The 21,572-nt window shown below is 37.7% G+C and overlaps 1 protein-coding gene across 2 annotated transcripts; it reads right to left on the bottom strand.

Moving 5' to 3' along the window:
- Positions 1–4,881: 4,881 nt before the first annotated feature.
- LOC131771876 (uncharacterized) lies at positions 4,882–15,347 on the bottom strand. Of its 2 annotated transcripts, none has more exons than XM_066163265.1 (13): positions 15,203–15,347; positions 14,841–15,047; positions 12,964–13,260; positions 12,314–12,384; positions 11,947–12,030; positions 11,013–11,516; positions 10,545–10,619; positions 9,494–9,997; positions 9,026–9,100; positions 7,874–8,374; positions 7,445–7,519; positions 7,133–7,180; positions 4,882–6,615 (listed from the first exon to the last, which is right to left on the bottom strand). In XM_066163265.1, exons 2-13 carry the CDS (start codon positions 14,842–14,844, stop codon positions 6,487–6,489), a joined length of 2,367 nt encoding a protein of 788 aa, XP_066019362.1. In that variant the 5' UTR covers positions 14,845–15,047; positions 15,203–15,347; the 3' UTR covers positions 4,882–6,486. The 2 variants fall into 2 exon arrangements, with proteins under 2 accessions (XP_066019362.1, XP_066019361.1); XM_066163264.1 differs by having other exon boundaries at positions 9,458–9,997.
- Between the last annotated feature and the right edge of the window lie 6,225 nt (positions 15,348–21,572).

Raw genomic sequence — 21,572 nt, forward strand, 5'->3', positions numbered from 1 at the left:
ATCAACTGGGATTTTAGTGAAGAGCGAAACAACGTCGAAAGATAATAATTCTTTACAGGCGTTAAGAGTCTCATCTCTTATGAAATCTGCTAATTCGCAGGAGTTTTTGACAGTGTAATCGGTATTCCCAACAACAAGCGACAAAATTCTCGCAAGATAACCAGAAATTGCATAAGTTAGAGAATTAACAAAAGAGACAAACCATAAAAGCGTGGACAAAACTCCGCCCACGCTCCTTTAAATCGGTATTTTGTGGTGTATGGTCTCTATTGTCTAACTACTTCTGAGCAAAATAAGATGTATCGGTGCCACGCTTACTGTAGTCTCCTTCGCAGCCGTTGTTTGGTCTCGTCACACAACGCCCTCGATTCCCCGTTGGAGAAAGAACCATTGCGTGACGAGATCAAATAACGGTTGCGACCGTTAACAGAAAGAGAATCATAATTATTCGTCTACTCTACAGTTAGTCGCCTCAAAAATATAATTCCACGTAAGTTTACAGCGAAAAGCAGACTGAAACTGTTGTATCTTCAGTAGAACCTAACCGAAGATGTATCGCGATCTCGTATGTGGAAAGACACACTGAGCAAGAGAAAAAAATAATATTTTAAAGAGCGCGCCTTAATTGGTTGTTGCCTATCTGGACTTTGCCCTCTGTGTGTGAAATGCGTGATACAATGCACGTTGTTTACAAGGAATTAACATGCAATTGGGTTAATTCCAGGGTAGCTAAAAGCGAATTTTAATCGTGGAAAAAGTCAAAACGCACGAGAATGCGTTGAAAATTCACTATCTGTAGCATAAAGTTTCATGTCAATTATTTTTCAGTGGTGTCGGATAATGCGAAGTCTAACGTGACAAAATGAAATTTGCATTGATGAGTAGAATGCAATTCAAGCACCTGAAAAATTACCTGATAATCATGTAGTGCAATGATTGGGTACGTTCAGATTGGACTTTGGACGTTGTTTTCAGGGTATGTGATGTTCAGAGTAAAGGGGCGGAATAAACACGTTTTAAATTAAAAATTTAATTGTGAACCTTTCATATCCCGATAAATCTCGACTTTAATGGACGAGGCTCTCGCGAAGGCCACAAACCATTTTATTTAACAAATAAGCCCAAAATTTCTGGTTAATGTTATTCTTTGTGCACAGCCCCCTGATCCATGACATCATATACAAGAAAACAATACCCAAACGCTGTGATTGGTGCAAGATATTCAAATGCTGTTATACGACTGGTGCAAGATACATACCCTAACGCGGCAATCTGATATGTGCGAGATACATACCCTAACGTGGCGATCTGATTGGTGCGAGATACATACCCTAATGCGGCGACCTGATTGGTGCGATTAACATATCACTCTATACGCTAACATAGAGTTATACTTTTTTTCTGTGAATAGGTAGGTACGCTGTGAAATTGAGGGCCGAAGGCCCGAACCTCTAGGGGGGTCCGGAGGCATGCTCCCCCGGGAAACTTTTAAAACTTAAGTCCCCCAGAAGTGCATTTTCCTGCAATCTGTTAAAGAAATATTCCTGGAATGACACATACTTAATCTAATTATAGTAAAAAATAATGGTACACTGGGAGAATTTGTTTATTTCACTACAACCACATCAAAACACTGCTCTTGTTCTCAGAGCTTCCTTTCTTCTAACAGTTACAAATGAACTTTTACTTACAAACTGATAAAGAGTGAAACTGACAACATTTGTAGTTTACGAAAACTCAAAGTCAGAGCCACCCAGCAGTTAATAATTTAAAATTTAAAACAAATATTGATGGAACATTGAAGTTTGATACACAATCAGCCCTTGCCGAAAACAATTTTTACAAAACCTCCGATGGGCTTTATCTTGAATGAAAATTAAATTGGAACAACGTTTATTTCAACTGCTCGGAATATTTAAGCTTTGAAAGCCAAAAAAATCTTGGCTTATTGAGACGCACGTGTCGTGCTGGGGACCTGTTTCTTTGCTGATCCAGTCCTTTGTCTAAGATTTACTGATACTTTAAAAGTTCAACAATGGCATCAATTATGATCTGTGCCTGAAAGTAAAAATAACACATGTTTAAAAAATAACACATGTTTAGAATACCAAATAATTGCGAGTGCTTAAGGGGGAATATTTAAGATTAAATGTTACGAAAATTTATATTCGGATATACGAATTGGAAACCAAAAATTTGCAGAGAAGTCTCGCAAGCCTTCAAATCAAAGTGCACTATTGTAGAGTAGATTCAAAGCATTTTTCCTCTTGAAAAAGATATAATTTGCATAGTTCCCTGGCAAAAATTTACCTCTTCAATGGTTTCTTTTCAACAGGAAATGCTACTCTCAAAGAGTCACAAAAACATATGTAATAAATAAGCTGAAAGAGAAATTTTTTGGATTCCTCAATATTTGAAATATTTTTTTTCTGACTCTGAGTCGTGATGACTCATAGGAGCCCGTATTAAAATGTATGTCTGAAGGTGGAGTTTAAAATGAATGAGGGCCAGGAGCCCATTTAAGTTTCTTAGCAACCTATCATTGGCTTTAGATTCCCTCATAAATATTCTTTGTTCAAATTTTTACACAAATTAAAAACCTGTATGTGACACAGAAAAACCCTCCCACGGGTCTCGTTATGTGTGTAAATCTTGATTGCTTTTTTTAATATTTCTCTGAGCGCCAATAATATTCAGTCTTGACCCTGGGCATTGTTTTCCATTGTATGCCCACTGAAATGGCAAGACCAAGAAAACGGTTTTTACTATTATTATCTTTTTTTAATAACCCTCCTTGATATTGTTATCAGTTCTGGTGACAGTTTACAGCGCAGTAGAAACTTAATTTGCTTTCTTCATGAAATCAGCTTACTCTACTTATAAGCCATTCTCTCGAGATTGAATCCAACTCAAACTCTTTACAAAATTGTGCGAACCCGAAGCTAAAATAATGTATAGATTTAGCCAAGCCTAAAAGCGGAGCTCGCATTAATATACTAGTGTTTGATGCATATATTTCCTGAGCTGAGAGAGCTTTTAAGACCTCATTTCTCTATGAAATAAATTTCAAATTCAAATTTTCAAACCACACATCTTAATTCCCGCCTCCTAAAATCAACTCAAATAAGCGTTTATAGATCAAATTTTCAGACGAAAATTTAATCAAGCTTAGTAACACTGTCTAAACTGCGCCTTTTTTGTGCAAAATATGAACATGGCTCTATTTATTGATTTTTCTAAAGGCTTCTTTTCTTAAAACTAAAGCTGCACACACATGTCAATATTCATAATTTTTTTCTTTATCAAGAACATTCAGTTAAAGCCATTTGTCCGGTACCTTTTTTTTTATTTAAGTCAGCAAAGCTAATGAAATAAAGCAAATATGGAATTAATTCTGCGATCTCTTTTTTTCACGCTGCATTTATCGCTGCTGAAATGAAAATAGTGCCAGTTTAACATCGCCTTATTTCGGTATAAAAAGAATTTAGAATTTCATCGACATCAGAACAGGGAAAAATCATATTCGTAAGACAAAGGATAATGAATTTTCAGTCATTTGTGCAGCTGGCCAAAAACGGGCTGTCTTTGAAATAGGGTAATTAAGTACTATCAACTGATTTTATAACGTAAATTGGCCACCGTGAAGAGTTTTAAAACACTAAATAGCCAAAAAACAAAAAAACAAAAGCAGACATAGTTATCAAAGCGGCCGACAAAGGTGGCGAAGTCATTGTTTGGCGGGCCGACCCCTGCCAAAAGGAAGCTTTGACAACGATCTCACTTTCATCCACTAAAACATTGTAGGTTTTACCGAACACCAATTTTTTCGGTCAATACAGCCGCCCTCAAGATAATAGAGAAATATGTTTTTCGTCTTGTCACGCGCGTAGGACAAAGAAAAAATTCCAAGTCTCCATAAGAATTTGAACCTCAGACCTTCGAACTCAGCGCTCTGATGCTCTATTTCTTTATTAAACTCAAAATTTAAAAATTAGTTTGCTTGACATAAATAGTACGACTCGGGGTCACGATGCTCTACCACTGAGCTACAGACTCTAAAGTGGGCGAGGTCAATTACGAAGTTCATAAGACACGCGTCCTGCATACTGCAAGGATCAGCAATGTCGATAACGCCATGTTTGTAAATAGAATAAGAGAGATGGTAAATTTTGAGCTTGATAAAGAAATAGAGCATCGGAGCGCGGAATCCGAAGGTCTGAGGTTCGATTCCTCATGGGGAGTCAGAATTGTTTTCTTTTTCCCACGCTCGCGACAAGACGAAAAACATCTTTCTCTCTTAAAAAGGCCTTTACCTTCCAATTTCTTTATAAAAGAGCAACTTATCATTAAAAAGAAGCTCGACGTTTTCCTTTCTGTCTCGCAAGGTCTCGCAAGGACTCTTTACTATACCCACATTATAAATAAGGTCTTTTTTTCTATAAAAAGAAGGAAATACATTAGATCACAGGTCGAAGAGAGCTGGTTCGTGACTTTGCTAGGTCATTGTGTTCTTGGCAAGGTGCTTTATTCTCTCGATGCCTCTAGAAATGGGTAACAGCGAGCAGACAGCGGAATTTGAGAAATACTTGGGGGTGGGGCTAACCACCCAAGGGATCAGCATTATTTCTGGTCCCCTTTTTGCCAGAGAAACTGGGAAAAGCTCCAGGGCAGACTTCAAACCTTTCTTTTTTTTTGACAACAATAATTCCTCTCAAAAGTTAAAAAGTATGTAAACCTAATGCAAGCATCATTTGGGGATCAAAGTAAGTAATTTTAGCAGAAAAAAGTGGGTAATCCTGGCCAAATGTTTTCTTTTTCTGGAAAAACTTCACAATTACGGAAGATAATTAAAGCAACTGAAAGTTTTCAACTTATTCCAGCTTGACAACTGACTTTATTAATAGCGAAGTAACTCTTACAATAAATTATCCAAAAAACTTCGCAATTATTATAATCTTTCCCTTTCTGCTTAAAAAATTTCAAAAGATATATCTAATTTCTGGTTAATACAAAATTATCACATAGAGATCAAGTCTATCTCAGCTAGACTGTTCAACGAGCAATTTTCTTCTTTTCTTTTTACATTCTTAGTAAAAATTATTAACAATCACAATACAAATTCCACTGAATCATAACATATCTGAGCCGAAACACGTGATCATTATTCAATTAAGTATTTCTTTTTTTTATTCCCTACGACAATAATTTAAAAACTTCCCCCGTGACGAGTGAGGGACCGGCCATTCCTTACCACCTGGGGCTCCTTAGTATTCTTATGATTACGTTTCTCATTTCCTTTCATAACTACTAAATGAGTAACGTCAGAAATGGTCTCTTCGCTGGAAAAGATAGAATCCCAGTTTTTCATAGAAAAACTTACACTGAACTGAAATTTTTTTTCTTTCAAAAACGTACATGCTTCGAGCCTTCTCTGGACATGAAACATGTTTCCACTCGGTATAACAAGTTTGTATAATTTCCATAGAATGCAACATCATGCCTTTTGACCCTCAGCTTTGTACGTAAGACCATTATTAATGGTAAAGAGTCCACCAGAACCCTTAAAGAATATAAAAAAAAGACTATTTTCATTGCTCATCCTTATGCTTCTGAGGAGACTCCGTAAGAATACTATCGTCGACCGCCGAACGTAACACTAAAGTTCCAGCACTACTAAGGTTAAGGCATGTTGCCCAAGCAGCATTTTTTTGTTATTGATTTTCCGATTTTTTTCCTCTTCGTTTTTTTAATTTGCTACTATCACTATGTTCATTTAGTTATGTCAATTCGTTGTCTGTAACACAGGCCTTATAAACTTTGATGTTCACATTAATTGTGCCGTGTTTTGGTTATAATTGTATGATAATCTAATGCTAAATTTTGTAAAACCTGATTGTTTTAAATGAAATAGCTTAGCTTTAATAATGTTGACAATCTCAAAGCCTGAATCCTTTGAGCCTACTTTCCATAAATGCACATTTATTCTATTCTTACTAAGCTTCACGTTATTATTCTACACGTTACAATTACGTTATCTACTGCGGCCTTGAAGTTAAAATTTTGACCCAAAAGGTGGCAGCGTCTTCTTACTCTCAGCTTGTCTCTTGAGATATCTTTAGTAATAGAGCAAAATGAGCAACAAATCATCATACTTATACTATGTTAGTAATTCCTCCTAATATATCGTAATAGGATGAATATTTATAGCATGTTTCCTCTAGGGCAGCTTGAAGACCTTGCATGCTTAACCATCAGATTAGAAACGTAACAGAAATAGTCCATTTGGTAAAGATGGTAGATGCTCTGTTTTGCGTAAGTGAGTCCCTCTTTTTTTCCTTTAACTACGTAAGTAAATCAGGTCCTAGAGAGACTCTTCTAGACATGAAACATGTTTTTCGTTGGGCATAACAAGTGTATATGGTGTCAATTGAATAATACATAGCAACATGTGACCTTCAACTTTTTACTCAAGACCTTCCTTTGGAGTCAAGAATCCTCCGGAGCTTTTTGGGAATAGGAAACAAGATTGCACATATTTTCACTGCCCTTTACTGCAGGTATTTCACTGCTCTTCCTCCAGCTTCTAAAAAGACTCCATGTTTTATTTCGTTTGATCTGGAACAGAAAGATGACAATTATAACCCATGACAGGACTAGTTGATCATGAGTCTCACCGGTACTCTAATTTTGTTAACTAGGTCAGTCAAAAAAGACTTATCAGGAGCCATATGCCGTATGGCTTATGCAGGAGGCTGATGTTTCACCCTTAAACCCTGAGAGTGACTAGCATCTAAGTTCTCCCAACTTTATGACCCCTGCATCACACAGCAAGGTCATGAGAATAAAGGAAATGATCACCAACTAAATATTCTCTAGATTGATAGACAAATTCTTCTTGTCAGCACCGTAGGAATTGTATAGAAAACAGTATGGAGAATGGGCATGCTGATGTTTAGGTGTAAAGGGATAAGCGCTACTGGGCTTAACCTGACTAGGAAAAGTGTAAGGCGACCATTGGAGGCGTCACTTAAAAAAAATATTTGAATCATCAGAACACAAGGAAAAAGAACTCTCTACGGTAACGGTTTGTTTGTTAAAAGTTAGTATTGTGAGATTAAAAGCTTGACCAAACCTTGGTGGATTTCCTCGGCGACACCCCGTCTGTATTTGCTGATGGTATCTGAGAGAAAAAAAATTCAAAATCATCTAAAAACGTTTACCTCAAGGTAATTCATAGAAAACTTGAAGGGTTCTTTTTCTTTAAACCTGTCCGGCCCTCCCATCAAACCCGTTTCACAACAGTTTACTTCACATCCTACAATTTCCTTCAAAAGAAAAGCGGCCATCAAAATGTAAAAATAAGTTCTAGAGAAGAATACAATGTGCATAGATATAAACCTTTGCTAAAAAACATTTAGAACTTTCATATTCTCTTAAAATTTACCTGCACTGGAATAGATGGCGCTGACTTTCGCCTCTCTGATCTTGAATATTGAGATACCCTCTGTTCTTCCTCAGCCTGCAATCAAAACAAAAATAAGAGTAATTTAGTTCTAATAAGTGGTGGAATAATACCCGATAGTAAGAAAAGATCAATTCAATACTCTTAATCCTCACACCCACATCTCACTCCTGACCGTCTGTACCAGTTTTTCTTCTTTTTGTAGGTTTATTGCAATGGTTCGAAAATACTTCAAATTTCACCGTTGGATATCCGGCCATGAAATTTTCCGCTTTTTCCATAACACAAGCCAGCAGTTTTGGGTTTTTATCACACTAAATTTGACATGGCATTGCAAAAGAATGGCTTTTAGCCGAAAGCATACAAAAAAAATACAAAAACAACATCACGCATGCAGGTAAATTTACATACAGTGGAGAATAGCTGCGTCCGCGTTGTTTCCAACTGTTCAACCTGTTTTTCTCTTCCTCTTTGGTCCAACAGAATTTGAAGCTTCTCATTTTCTTCCTTTGTGAAGTTCGTGTCCACTAACTTCAGGTTGGCAACGTGAGCGTTAAGATCGCTATGTGCAACTTTTAAGTTGTAAAAGTTAAAATCATAGAACTGTTTCCTGACGAACTCTTTAAATGCACAAGCTTGGTCCGTCATTCTTGTTACTTTAGTGTACACTTCCTCCAATGTTCTGTTGTGTTTGCCGATGAACTCCGACTTTCTTTTCATTGTGAAGGTTTCTCCTTTTAATTCAGGCACTTCTAAACTGGATTTTATGTCTGCAAGTGATTTTTGAAGTTTTTCTATGTTCTCGGAAATTTGGTTAACTGTACAGGTAAGATCTTCAACCCCGACTTGTTCTGTTTGCTTGTGTGTATTTCCTGCAAAGTGGTCGGTAGTATTTATATGGTCTTTGATTTCCTGAAAGGACAGTTAAAATTCATATGCATTCACATCAGATATGTATTTAAAATCTCTACGGGTAATTCACATCAGGAAAATATTGCTTCAAATGTAAACTTTATAAGAATGAAATACACGTAACTCTCTTAAAAAAATTGCCGGGAGATTACACAAATAAATGGAAGACTTGGAAAAGTACAAGGCGTCCGTTGGAGGCATCAATAAAAAACCTTTTTGAATCATGAGAACACGGGGGAAAAATTCTCTATACGGTAACGGTTTGTTTGTAAAAAGTGAGTATTGTGAGATTAAAAGCTTGACCAAACCCTGGTAGATTTCCTTGGCAACACCCCGTCTGTATCTTCTGATGGTACCCAAAAGACAAAATTTCGAAATCATTTAAAGACGTTTACCTCAAGGCAATTCATCGAAAACTTAAATTTAAAAGGGTCTTTTTCTATAAACCTGTCCTGTTGTCGTGGTTCCCTTAAGCCCTCCCATCAATCCCTTTCTCAATAGTTTACTTCACATCCTGATAAACTCACAATTTCCTTCGAAAGAAAAGGCGCCATTAAGGTATAAAAATAAGTCCTAGAGAAGAACACAATGTGCATAGATATAAACCTTTGCTAAAAAACATTTAGAACTTTCATATTCGTCTTAATTTACCTGCACTGGAATAGATGGCGCTGACTTTCGTCTCTCTGGTGTTGAGTATTGAGATATCCTCTGTTCTTCCTCAGCCTGTAATCAAAACAAAAATAAGAGAAGTTTAGCTCTATTAATGGTGGATTATTACCCAAGTGTAAGTAAAACTTTCCTCCATGCTCTTTATTCTCGCATCCACATCTGACTAGTGACTGTTTGTATCAGTTTTTCCTCTTTTAGTAGGGTCATTGGAGTGGTCTGAAGTTACTTCACATTTCACAGCGTTGGATAGCTGACAAAGACGTTTTGTGCTTCTCTCATAACACAAGCCAGCAAGATTCTACATGTGCGCTTGAAATAACTTGGATATTTCTGACCGTAACCACACCAAAAAAATTTAACATGGTATGGAGAAAGAATGGCTTTTAGCCAAAAGCATACAAAAAGACTTACAAAAACAACATCAAGCATGCAGGTAATTTTACATACGGAGAGGAATAGCTGCGCCCGCGTTGCTTCCAACTGCTCAACCTGTTTTTCTCTTCCTCTTTGGTCTGCCAGCAGAATTTGAAGCTTCTCATTTTCTTCCTTTGTGAGGTTTGTGTCTGCTGACTTCAGGTCGGCGACACGAGCGTTCAGATCATCATGTACGGCTTTTAAGTTGCAAAAGGTAAAATCATAGAACTGTCTCCTAACGAACTTGTCACATGCACTAGCTCGGCCTGTCATTCTTGTTACTTTAGAGTACACTTCCTCCAATGTTCTGCTCTGTTTGCCGATGAACTCCAATTTTCCTTGCATTGTGAAGGTTTCACCTTTTAATTCAGGCATGTCCAAACTGGATTTTATGTCTGAAAGCGTTTTTTGAAGATTTTCTATGCTCTCGGAAATTTGGGTAACTGAACAGGTAAGATCTTCAACCACGACTTGTTCTGTTTGCTTGTGTGTATTTCCTGCAAACTGGTCGGTTGTATTCATATAGTCTTCGATTTCCTGAAAGGACAATTAAAAGTCGTATGCATTCACATCAGATATGTATTTAAAATCTCTACTGGTAATTCACATCAAGAAAATATTGCTTTAAATGTGAACTTTATAAGAATGAAATACACGTAACTCTCTTAAAAAATTGCTGGGACATTACACAAATAAATGCAAGACTAGGAAAAGTACAAGACGTCCGTTGGGGGCATCAATAAAAAACCTTTTTGAATCATGAGAACACGGGGGAAAAATTCTCTATACGGTAACGGTTTGTTTGTAAAAAGTGAGTATTGTGAGATTAAAAGCTTGACCAAACTTAAATTTAAAGGGGTCTTTTTCTATAAACCTGTCCTGTTGTCGTGGTTCCCCTGAGCCCTCCCTTCAATCCCTTTCTCAATAGTTTACTTCACATCCTGATAAACTCACAATTTCCTTCGAAAGAAAAGGCGGCCATTAACTGAAGGTATAAAAATAAGTTCTAGAAGAGAACACAATGTGCATAGATATAAACCTTTGCTAAAAAACATATAGAACTTTCATATTCGTCTTAATTTACCTGCACTGGAATAGATGGCGCTGACTTTCGTCTCTCTGGTGTTGAGTATTTAGATATCCTCTGTTCTTCCTCAGCCTGTAATCAAAACAAAAATAAGAGCAGTTTAGCTCTATTAATGGTGGATTATTACCCAAGTGTAAGTAAAACTTTCCTCCATGCTCTTAATTCTCGCATCCACATCTGACTAGTGACTGTTTGTATCAGTTTTTCCTCTTTTAGTAGGGTCATTGGAGTGGTCTGAAGTTACTTCACATTTCACAGCGTTGGATAGCTGACAAAGACGTTTTGTGCTTCTCTCATAACACAAGCCAGCAAGATTCTACATGTGCGCTTGAAATAACTTGGATATTTCTGACCGTAACCACACCAAAAAAATTTAACATGGTATGGAGAAAGAATGGCTTTTAGCCAAAAGCATACAAAAAGACTTACAAAAACAACATCAAGCATGCAGGTAATTTTACATACGCAGAAGAATAGCTGCGCCCGCGTTGCTTCCAACTGCTCAACCTGTTTTTCTCTTCCTCTTTGGTCTGCCAGCAGAATTTGAAGCTTCTCATTTTCTTCCTTTGTGAGGTTTGTGTCTGCTGACTTCAGGTCGGCGACATGAGCGTTCAGATCATCATGTACGGCTTTTAAGTTGCAAAAGGTAAAATCATAGAACTGTCTCCTAACGAACTTGTCACATGCACTAGCTCGGCCTGTCATTCTTGTTACTTTAGAGTACACTTCCTCCAATGTTCTGCTCTGTTTGCCGATGAACTCCAATTTTCCTTGCATTGTGAAGGTTTCACCTTTTAATTCAGGCATGTCCAAACTGGATTTTATGTCTGAAAGCGTTTTTTGAAGACTTTCTATGTCCTCGGAAATTTGGTTAACTTTGCAGGTAAGATCTTCAACCACGACTTGTTCTGTTTGCTTGGGTGTATTTCCTACAACCTGGTCGATGATATATATGTAGTCTTTGATTTCCTGAAAGGACAATTAATAGTCGTATGCATTTACATCATACATGCATTCAAAATCTCTATGGGGAATTCAAATCAAGAAAAATATTTCTTAAAACGTCAACTTTGTGCCAAGCAAACTCGCGTAACTCTCTCAAAAGATTGCCGGGCCATTACAAAATCAATGGAAGACAACTTACAAAGTCAAGTTTAGCGGAAATGGCATTTTAAATTCTTGTTATCATTATCCACCTCTTGCAGAAAATAATAAACTGGAAATAAATTAAAGAGAACGTTTAATTCTGATCTAAAATAATTATGGTGCAGTTTTGCCTCAACTTACTTTAAATTGTTTCAGAAAGTATTACCATAGTGAAATAGGCAGTTGCTAATTTTGCTTGCCATAAATGTTTTTGTTTCCATGAGCTTACGTCAACCTCTAAATTAATAGTTACCTTCAAAGATGTATGAAATTCTTTTGTTTTGGTCTCCCACACAAAGAACGTTGACCTCCCAGTACTGTCGTTGCCAAATATGATCTAATCCAGGGAAGGAAAAAGTGCACAGTTAATAAACCAAACCATGGCTTTTTGGAACATTTCAGAACAGAGAAAGATACTTTTCGTCTTGTCACGAGCGTGGGACAAAGAAAAAAATTCTGATTCTCCATGAGGAATCGAACTTCAGACCTTTGGATTCCGCGCTGTGATGCTCTACCACTAAGCCACAGAAACTCTGTGGTGAGGGTGGCCCATTACAAAGTTTACATATGACAGAACAGTTAAGCAACCAATGTTAATTGCTACAGAATAACGAACTAACCTGGTTTGTATTGTCTACCTCTATAGTCCCTCTAACTTCAATAGAGATGGTTTTTTTACCATTGATTGGACCTTAAACAAACCATTTTTAAATGTGTATTATGGTTGTACATGTTAAGCAATAAAGAGTATTGGGAAGAAAAACGATCGAAAAACCCTCTCTGGTGTTCGGAAGTGAGTACTATGGTTTTAACTTAAGAAGTCCCATCTTTTCCGCGCATTTCGCTGCACACTTGTTTAAAAACATCACCAGAGAGGACGGAAGCTATTTGTAACATTTCAGAGGTCGAGTGTAAATATAATACTTCCTACAGTCTGCCCTCGTTTCATGCAAATGTATGCACTGGAAAAGAGCTGGATTTCTTAGGTTAAATTAAAAGAAATTCTCTCCTGAAAAACACGCACAGTCACGTCGGGGATTCTAAAGAGTTTTTCCAGGAAGTCTTTAAATATTTGACCTGGCTTCAAATTTCTAGTAATACCCTGGGCAGTAAATATCATTAGGGAAACATAATTATGCCAGCTACTTTGTCAACTACGCTATGCCATTTTGACGAAAATAGATAAATAGATGGAACCAAGACGAAATTTGGTTCTTCTTCTCCTGAACATACTGAACAATAAGCAAATGATCGAAACTATTTTACTCACTCAGTAATACGTCAGCCACGCTCTTAAGTTCTATCTTAGTCAGGGCATCTACAAGCTTTCCAACAGTAGCATCCTGTCCCCCTCGATGGATCCATTTTACGAGGACAGCGATACAACATTCCTTGGGGCAATTGTTTTTTTCACTGATAATGTCAATTTCATTTTGGCTGAAGTCTAGCATTCGTGCCAAGTCTCTCCACTTTTCCGGTCCAATCAACTTGGGCAGCTGGTGCTCATGAATAATACTCTCAGTCATCCCAACATTCGGGTCGAGCGTGTTATTGTTCATGGAGAAATCTGATGGTATTACAATTAGCTTATGTTAGAGCCTTAAACATGGTATAATAAAAATAGCCTGAATACTAATAGTGCGCAATTTTATCACGTTAATACGATCAACTGAGCGAGACATGAAATATTGCAACATCTCAATCTATCAAATATGTTACCTTGGGCGGGAGTTTCTCGTGGACAAGAAGAAAAGATACCACTGAAAGGTGCAGTTAGAATTTCGGTTTGGGTAACGCATGACAACTTACTTAAAATTCAATAGTTATGTTATCGTTTCGGCTTGTCACGCAACACAAGAGGAGGCTTGTCACGTAATAGGAGTACAGAACGGCCCCTGAAGGAGCCCATCTGGTATGAAATTTACTTTTTGTTTTCACTTTAGCCTTTCCTGCTTTCAGTGGTTATTGGTTTTCGCGTGAAGTTTGAGAACTGTAAGAATCAATTATCCCTAACAGCTTTCTCCTAACTAATGATGTCAATTCAAATGACGTATTTGGGTTTTAAGAAATATGACCAAATATAGAACTTTCAAAACGTTTTGAACAGTGCCCACAAGAAAAGAATTGAAGGAGGCAAATATCGACTTGATCTATGTTGAGCATTATCAAGTTCTTGTCACTCTTGAAAACGTCGATTCTTGAGTCATAAATGGTCTGGAGCATTGATGATTCGCACGTGATATGGTAATCAATGCGATTCCGCCCTGAAAGGGACTTTCCCGTTTCATAAACAGTTCCTGTTTCAACGAGTCAAATCGAAACTACCCGAAGAAAACCATGATCCAAATGACCATCCTTCGCTAGTCTAACTAACCATAACTAGATTCGAGGACGAGATAATTTCAGAGTCAAAGCCGTCTATGACAGATATTTACCATTCTATAAAACGGCTCTTGCTTTCTTCAACTGACCCTTAGATAGCTTGAAACGTTAACTTCCGAAGCCGCCATGTTTTCATACGTTTTCATGACTCAAGAGGCTTCAAAGGCGAACTACTTATCGAACTATCACGATATAAATCACGGTTTTTAGATCATCTTTAAGTTACTAAATGAGAGTTGGATGTCCTTAAAGTCTTCATCTTCAGGACATCGCAGTTAGGTAAATAAATTTGTCTTGATCAAAACAGGCAAATATATGATATTTACCAAACTAACTCTCATGACAAGGACGCCTATGGTATTATTTCTTTGGTTGAAAATCATAAATTCACTATAATTTCGAGCAATATTGCTAAAAGAGTTGTCTTAATGTTCATAAGTACTTAAAGAAACAACACACTGCAATGAATAGAATTATAGATACCTTGCATATAGTCTTCACACAAGCTAATCAATTTAAAGATAAAAAAATATCTCCTCTGCATGTTATCAAAATGTGGCATATAGAACAGGGCGAGACGAATTCGCACCGGTGCTAAGGCGATATGTAGCAGCGTTTTCGTAGCATCGCCAAGCATAGAGACAAACATAAATATGTGGTATCCAAACAGTAACCCTTTCTAGGAAATTTATTTACGCGGAAATAACAGTTTATTCATAACTTTGAGCTCGCAAATGCGTAATGGCTGAAGTTAAAACTACTGACCCATTTCTGAAGACGAATTTCGTGGATCACACTGATTTTTTCCACTCGTACTCAGGTTATAGCAGTGTCTTTATGAACTCAAGTGTTGGCAACGTCGGACAGATAAATACTTGGCGACGAGGTTCTTTATGGTATCGAAGGCTAACATGAAAGTTTTGAGGTAGGCCCCGTGGCTATGGTCCATAGTTTCAATAACCATCTGTTGAACTGTGTGCAAAGAATATAGGAACGGTTATTAATATTTAGAAAATCCAGTCGTAAAGAAAGTTAACTTTTTCTTCGATTTTGCTTCCTTTGAGCTTGCTATGTTGTTCAGTTGTCGCTCGTCGGTGAAGTCAAATGACTAAATGCTGGGTACAAACCTTAGTCGCAAATTCTGAAAATGTCTCCTTGTCAGGCAAATAGCAGCTAAATTCTGCTCTTAGGAAGAAGGCAAGACTAAATATTCCAACTGGCTAGGGGCGCCCCCGTTTCAACTCGTTTCGTTTTCAGTTTACTTATTTCCGTGTTAAATCGCTGGACCGCTGTCCTGTAAATAATTTGTCGGTTGGCGTAACACCGACTCCGAATGCAGCCTTGCATGAAATGCACGTGGCCACCATGCTGCCAGTGCGTTTTTTACATGCGTCTTCATTTAAAGTTTCATTCGGTTTTAATTAATTCCTTCAAAATGAAAATCGCATGGGAAACACGTGATAGAGTGAACACTGGAGTCATGTAGTCAGAACGTGAATAGACAGCGTCTGAAAAAAGATTTACCGATTATGCGACTGAGCTTAAAATTTCCATGGCGAATTTTTGGTAAATATAGATAAATATCAAAAAGGAAATCCACTGGTCGTCACCGATTAAAGTCGAATAGAAGTGAATGTAACAAAGCGAGATGTAACTGTCAACCCAGGCCAGTGAACGCTATTTTCCTATGACTATACAACTGCATTATTCAGCAAATTTCAACGTTGTCTATACGTGGCGATATTATCTAGTATGTAATTTGTACCCTGTGAAAAAGTTGTTTCGGCGCATCTGCGCACAATCCAGGGTATTACACAAGTTGCGTCTGAGGCCCGTGCGCTGATTTTCCCTCACCAGTGTCGAGTTTCTACTCTCGAAAAACTCACGTCGAGTTGGATAAAAACCGACCTTTGTCCAGTCATTTTATTTGTATTTTCATTAAAAATCATATGCCGTTGAATTTCTTCGTCGTATTATATGAAATTAGAAATTATCTCGTTATTGCTCAATTCGGGTCTCTAGATTTTTTAATAGTCTGTGCTATGCTCTCCGTCCAGGTGAAAAATGGTTGCAGTTTCTTCTAAAAATCGTTTTCCCCTAATATTTCGCTCGTCTCCACTAACCGAGACCAGCCTAACGTATGAAAAATTATATATTTTAATATAATTTATACCGGTACCGTTTAATAAGACTAAGTGGAAAAAGGCTAAAGTTTCGCCAACGTAATTGTAATAAGCACAGCATAAAGTAATAGCATAATTGTAATAACATGTACAACAAAATCACTCAGTTCAATTCGCTAAAAAAAGTCCAGTTCTCATGTAACAAGGGTGCAAATTTGTAACACGAATGCGGTTGGCAGGCAAGAAAAGACCATGAGCACGATCAAAAACTGCCAAGATTCTTTCGTCAACAGGCGCTCAAAACGTGTAACTGAAGCTTTAAACGACAATTAAATTTGTTTTTACTTTAAAAGATTACTATACACCAAGTTTACTTCGATGTATTTGTCTTTCTGTGTCTTTAACAATTATTCACCATCCTGAAGTGAATAACTGTTTTGGTATATACCCCACAGATACCAAAAAATTACTTTATTTCTTCAGCTCCATATACCGAAGAATGGTCAGAAATTAAACTCTTGACGCGCGATTTTGTCTTATCGACTGCTCGGAGGTGAATAGTACTTGCTATTCACTTCCAAGCTTTATTGCGCCCATTTTGAAATCACTGGTGATCCCTGTAATCTGATTGGGTCTGATTGGTGCGATCTATTTACGAATCGCACCATTTTGCTTTAAATCGCATCTCTTTCCCAGCCATTGAAGAGGCTACACCAAAAACAAACAAACCAATAAGATTTCAAGGCTTGTTTAAAGCAACCAATCAAATTGCAGGAAAATGAAAGACAAAGAGTATCATGTGGCAAATTTTGCAACTTTTGTTTCCAAAACTCTTATTTTTCCCCCCCAAAAATGGATGAATTTAATTTCAAACCGGCTCAGTACTGCATCCACAAAATATTTTAACTGACCAAGTCCTGTATTTAGGCGATTTCAAAATGGATGTAATAAAGTGGTAATTGAACCTCGCGTCGTGCAATTTTGGTCTGAAATTATACTTGTGATTTCAAATCGAACTCGCGCTGCGCGCTCGTTCGATTTTGAAGTCACAGGTATAATTTCAGCCTAATAATATACATGAAAAAATTACTCAGTTCTGATTGGTTAAGATAAATGCAGCTTTCAGGTAATTCAGCGCAAAGGAGGGTTAATTCTGATTGGTCAATAATCAAAGAAATTCTCAGATAGCCAATCAAGTGTGAGCCTTGGATATCGCAACATTTGGATACGCTGAAAATTTGCGAGCAAAACAATGGCCGCCGTTTGAAGAAGGTTTTCTTTGCCACCTCAAAAACTGTACAGCAGCTGAAAAACAGCTCTAACGACGAAAACACTGTAAAAAGCACTGCTTTTTGGTTGTCGGTTTGGAAAAAAGTGGTGTTTAGAGAAGGGAGTTGCCAAGGAAATCGAAAATTACGAGTCGACCCAACTTAACACTTAACTCGAGCGATTCTACGCCGAAATTAAAAACCAACAAGGTTAAACCTCGCAAACGACAATTCCATTCCATCGAAAGTGATTTGGACACATATTGAACTATTCCTTGAACTGTTAGGCCAGACTTTGAACTCTTTGCGCCTTAAAGATGTGAAAATATCATTGTATACTATTCTTTTGATCGTACGCGGTTGTTTTGACCGAACACACAAAGTCACTTGCAGGGTTTTAATAAATTATTTTTACACTTGATGCACGCGCTTTACTTCTGCGTAATTACGATAAGCTACCTCGTATTTTTTCATGTATATTATTAATACGTAATCACATGATTTTCTCATGCAATTCGGAATAAATAAGCACTGAACTGAGTGGTAAGCGCGCGCGCGAAAAGCACTATTTACTTGTGTGCACATACCGAGTTATTTTTGAGCCAAAGTTTTTAGTCCTGTCTCTGTCAATGCGTTTGCCAATTAATTGATTAATTTAAAATTCATATAAGGAATTGAAAACGCAAATGTAATATGAATCCCATTTCTCCAAAGTCGGTGCGTGATAGAGGAAAAGGATTCCCCCTGCATTCCGTAAAACTTAGCCGCAATTAATTAGATTCATCCTCTACCTAAAATTTGCGACCTTAGTTATCTCAGAGTACCAACATGCATATAGACGGGAACTCACCTTCTTCTATTTCGTTTTCGTTAATATCCATAAGATCAGAATCTTCATCCTCGGTGTCAGATTTTTCTGTATCTCCAAAATAACCCTCCTCAACTAATTGGGCTTTCGCCACCTGTGTTGCCACTAAGAAATGACATGGTCGGCAAAAAAAATATTCATGTTAAACAAAGAATCAGTGCATCATGGTACAATTCAGTCACGAATAAGATTTCGTATCACAGAACTAAAGTTTACAGTTCTCCAGTTATATTGCAATATTTTTAGCTCCCAGTAATAACAAAAGTTGAAATAATCCACACATATATATTTACTATTACATCATTCTCGTAAATTCACGATAATGAAAATATTGACCCTTTACTTCAAAATGTAAACTTGGAGAAGGAACTTTCAATGGCGATTGACTTTATGTGAACATCTGTCAGATAAACGAAGGCTGGTGGGTAATATGTTTGTGAATTTTCACCATTATCTTAATAATTCGTTGATTAGTCATTAATTCAAGTCCCAGGGAAGAGAAAGTATAATTTCCGTGGCGAAACATATTCCCTTCTGCCATTCCAAGAATTCGCTTAACAGCAGTAACCAGTACACGAAGGCTATCACCCTCGCAATTTAATTCCCATCTTCCCTACAAACTGTCACATAAACCCCCCATGAATTTGTTCAAGGCCTCCGGTTCCTACTTTTCAACACTTTTGTCATAGCCGTCTTTGGAAGCCCAAGACTTCCCGACCGCCAGGCAGTTGCTTGTACTTTCTTGAGTGTTTTTTTTTTCTTTTTTTTTTAGGAATAAAAACGTTTACTTTATCCTAACCTGTTTGTCATTTTGTCTTTTTGCGCTTTCGCGACTCTCCTTCCAATCAATTTAATTTCATCTTTCTGCACTCAATTTCAACTTTCTGAACTGTTTGAGAAAAAATTTTGCAATCATATTATTACCATTTTTTCATTATCATTATCTTTTTTCGAAGATGGCTGATAAGGAAACCGATACACTCTTTGCGAGCAATCTCATATACCTCCAATACCTTCTGAGATGGCTGGAGCGTCCACGCCAGCCTCGAGGGCGGCCGCGAAAGGCGCGCGAGTAATAGTAATAGTTAGACTGAAGAAACGAACCTAAATATTTATGGAATTGATGCATACTGCTTGGAACAGATCGAACTACGTAACAGTTGATTTTTGTCCCAAGTCACTTACTTTTAATGGATGAAATTGATGAAGAATGATCAAAATGAATCGGGTAAGGTTTGTTTAAACTTGTTTATTAGCACAGCAGTTGCTGTTGGTGTGATGACGTGCGTGACTCTCATCAAATCATGGGGGACTCGTGGTAGTTCGTGGGTGACATTTAAAATAACGTGAACCTGACAAGTTTCCAATAACTAGCCGCTTATTTGTTTAAAGCTTTACACTGCAACATGCCTTGACTTGTGTTGCAAATTGTCTGGGTTCTCAGTGGCTGAGGTCGATAAATAAATTAACTTAACAATCCTTAAGTATACTAAATAGTTTTGACTGTATAATAATCGTGTAGATCACAGGCAGACAACCCTGTGGGTTTGAGGCCGCGTAACGTCAGTTATTTGATACGCTAGTTGAACTCTTACATTGTTTGTAATTTGCAACGGTCGATCTCGGCAAGACGCAAGTGATCCCAAGAAATTTTCATAAATATCGCAAATCGTGACATTTCATCCCCAAAATCCGCTTAATGACAATCAGATAATTGAAATTTCACTTACCTTTGTTTTTCTGTGTTGTCTCGAGTGATTTTGCGGGGTTTCGGGACGGTTAATTCCCCTTTAAAGGCAAAGGAAAGTAAGGAAGACCACAAGGCGTGCAACTTCCAGGACCGTCTGGGCCGAAAGCCTCCAGAACTTCGCCGAATTTCCCGTTCCAAATGTCACGCACCTCCCAGCTTCGGGTACGTTAAAAGTCGATAAACGTGTAATATTCAAGCCAAATAGTCAGTGCAATTGCTTGCCTCTAACCACCTCAAAAGCCTGCTCGATTTCCGACATTCGTTCATCATCCGCCGTCAACACATGATGTGGACCGAAGTGGTCGATCATAAGCCTTCGATTAACCGTATTTACAATTTAAACTAATCACAAACCAAGCTCAGATTTCACTCCCCACCCTCCCAGGCCAGCGCAAGGGTGTCGGTTGGAATACGGTACAAACTAGCCCTCCCCCAAGACTTTTTTACCACTTCCGTTCCGCAACCGGAAAAAATAATAGCCAATCGAAACGAAGCTGTCAGTAGTGTCAGTGGTTAGATCACGAATGTTTGTACGAGCGTGCTTAACCTAACGAGAGGCTAAGAGCTTAATGGCTTATTCTTTCCACATATTTCTGTAGAGTATAAGACAAATAGTCAAATCGAAACTTCTATATTACTTTCATTTCCGAGATAAAATTCTTCCGACTTAACACAAATCTAGGTAAGTCAAGCAAAGGTGAAATATAAAGCAAATAATTTTGTACAACCCTAAGCGGAAACAACATCTCTGCTGCCAGACGTGGTTTTCATTAAGAACGTAATCGTTTTAATCAGCTTTATCATTTCTCTAAAGGATTTTGATTATTTATATATCCACTTTATAAAGTAACTTGCCTGAAATTTCAGACAGGAGGTTACACTTGGATAATTACAGAGCTTCCCCGTATAGCAAAAGGGTTTTTTCCCTATTTCTATATACTGATATTTCTGTTTAAATGATATTGACCATGAATAGAAAATTGACCAAAGCTTGGAAAGATTCCAAGTGCACATTTAGCGGAGAAATGCCTTCCTCTAGATGAATACTGAGGTGCCTAGTAATCTGCTTTTCACCGGATAGCTTCCTTCATTGGACTTTCCGGCTCTTTCGTGAACGCCCCCCGTAGACAAGCAAAGCTCTTGGGATTCGTGAAATCTTGGAGTCCCCCAACTTTAAAGGGGGATACCCCTTCTTAACTAAAGGATTCTTATAACTCCGTCAATTAGCTTGTTAAGATTACCCGTTTTTGCCATAAAAATAGAGACAAATGGTGGTGCGGGGTATTATAATTTCGTTCCGAAAAGCGATGGAAGAAGCACGACTTTAATGGAGAACTCGAGTCACAAAAAGTACTTAAAACACTCCATACATGATGCTGGTGCGAGCCCATGAAACATAACGAACATGGATAGCTCCTTCATGATCAGGGCAGGGTTGTTCAAAACTAGGTTAAGATAACCCACGGTTAATATGAAACTTGTTTTAAG

This window comes from Pocillopora verrucosa, chromosome 3, assembly GCF_036669915.1.
Source record: "Pocillopora verrucosa isolate sample1 chromosome 3, ASM3666991v2, whole genome shotgun sequence".
Taxonomy (NCBI): Eukaryota; Metazoa; Cnidaria; class Anthozoa; order Scleractinia; family Pocilloporidae; genus Pocillopora; species Pocillopora verrucosa.

Excerpts from the sequence above, each read along its gene's own strand:
- LOC131771876 (XM_066163264.1), bottom strand. Across the intron at positions 12,031-12,313 it reads AGGTAGACAATACAAACCAG|ATCATATTTGGCAACGACAG; the intron begins GTTAGTTCGTTA and ends TCCCTGGATTAG. Across the intron at positions 11,517-11,946 it reads AATTTCATACATCTTTGAAG|GAAATCAAAGACTACATATA; the intron begins GTAACTATTAAT and ends TTGTCCTTTCAG.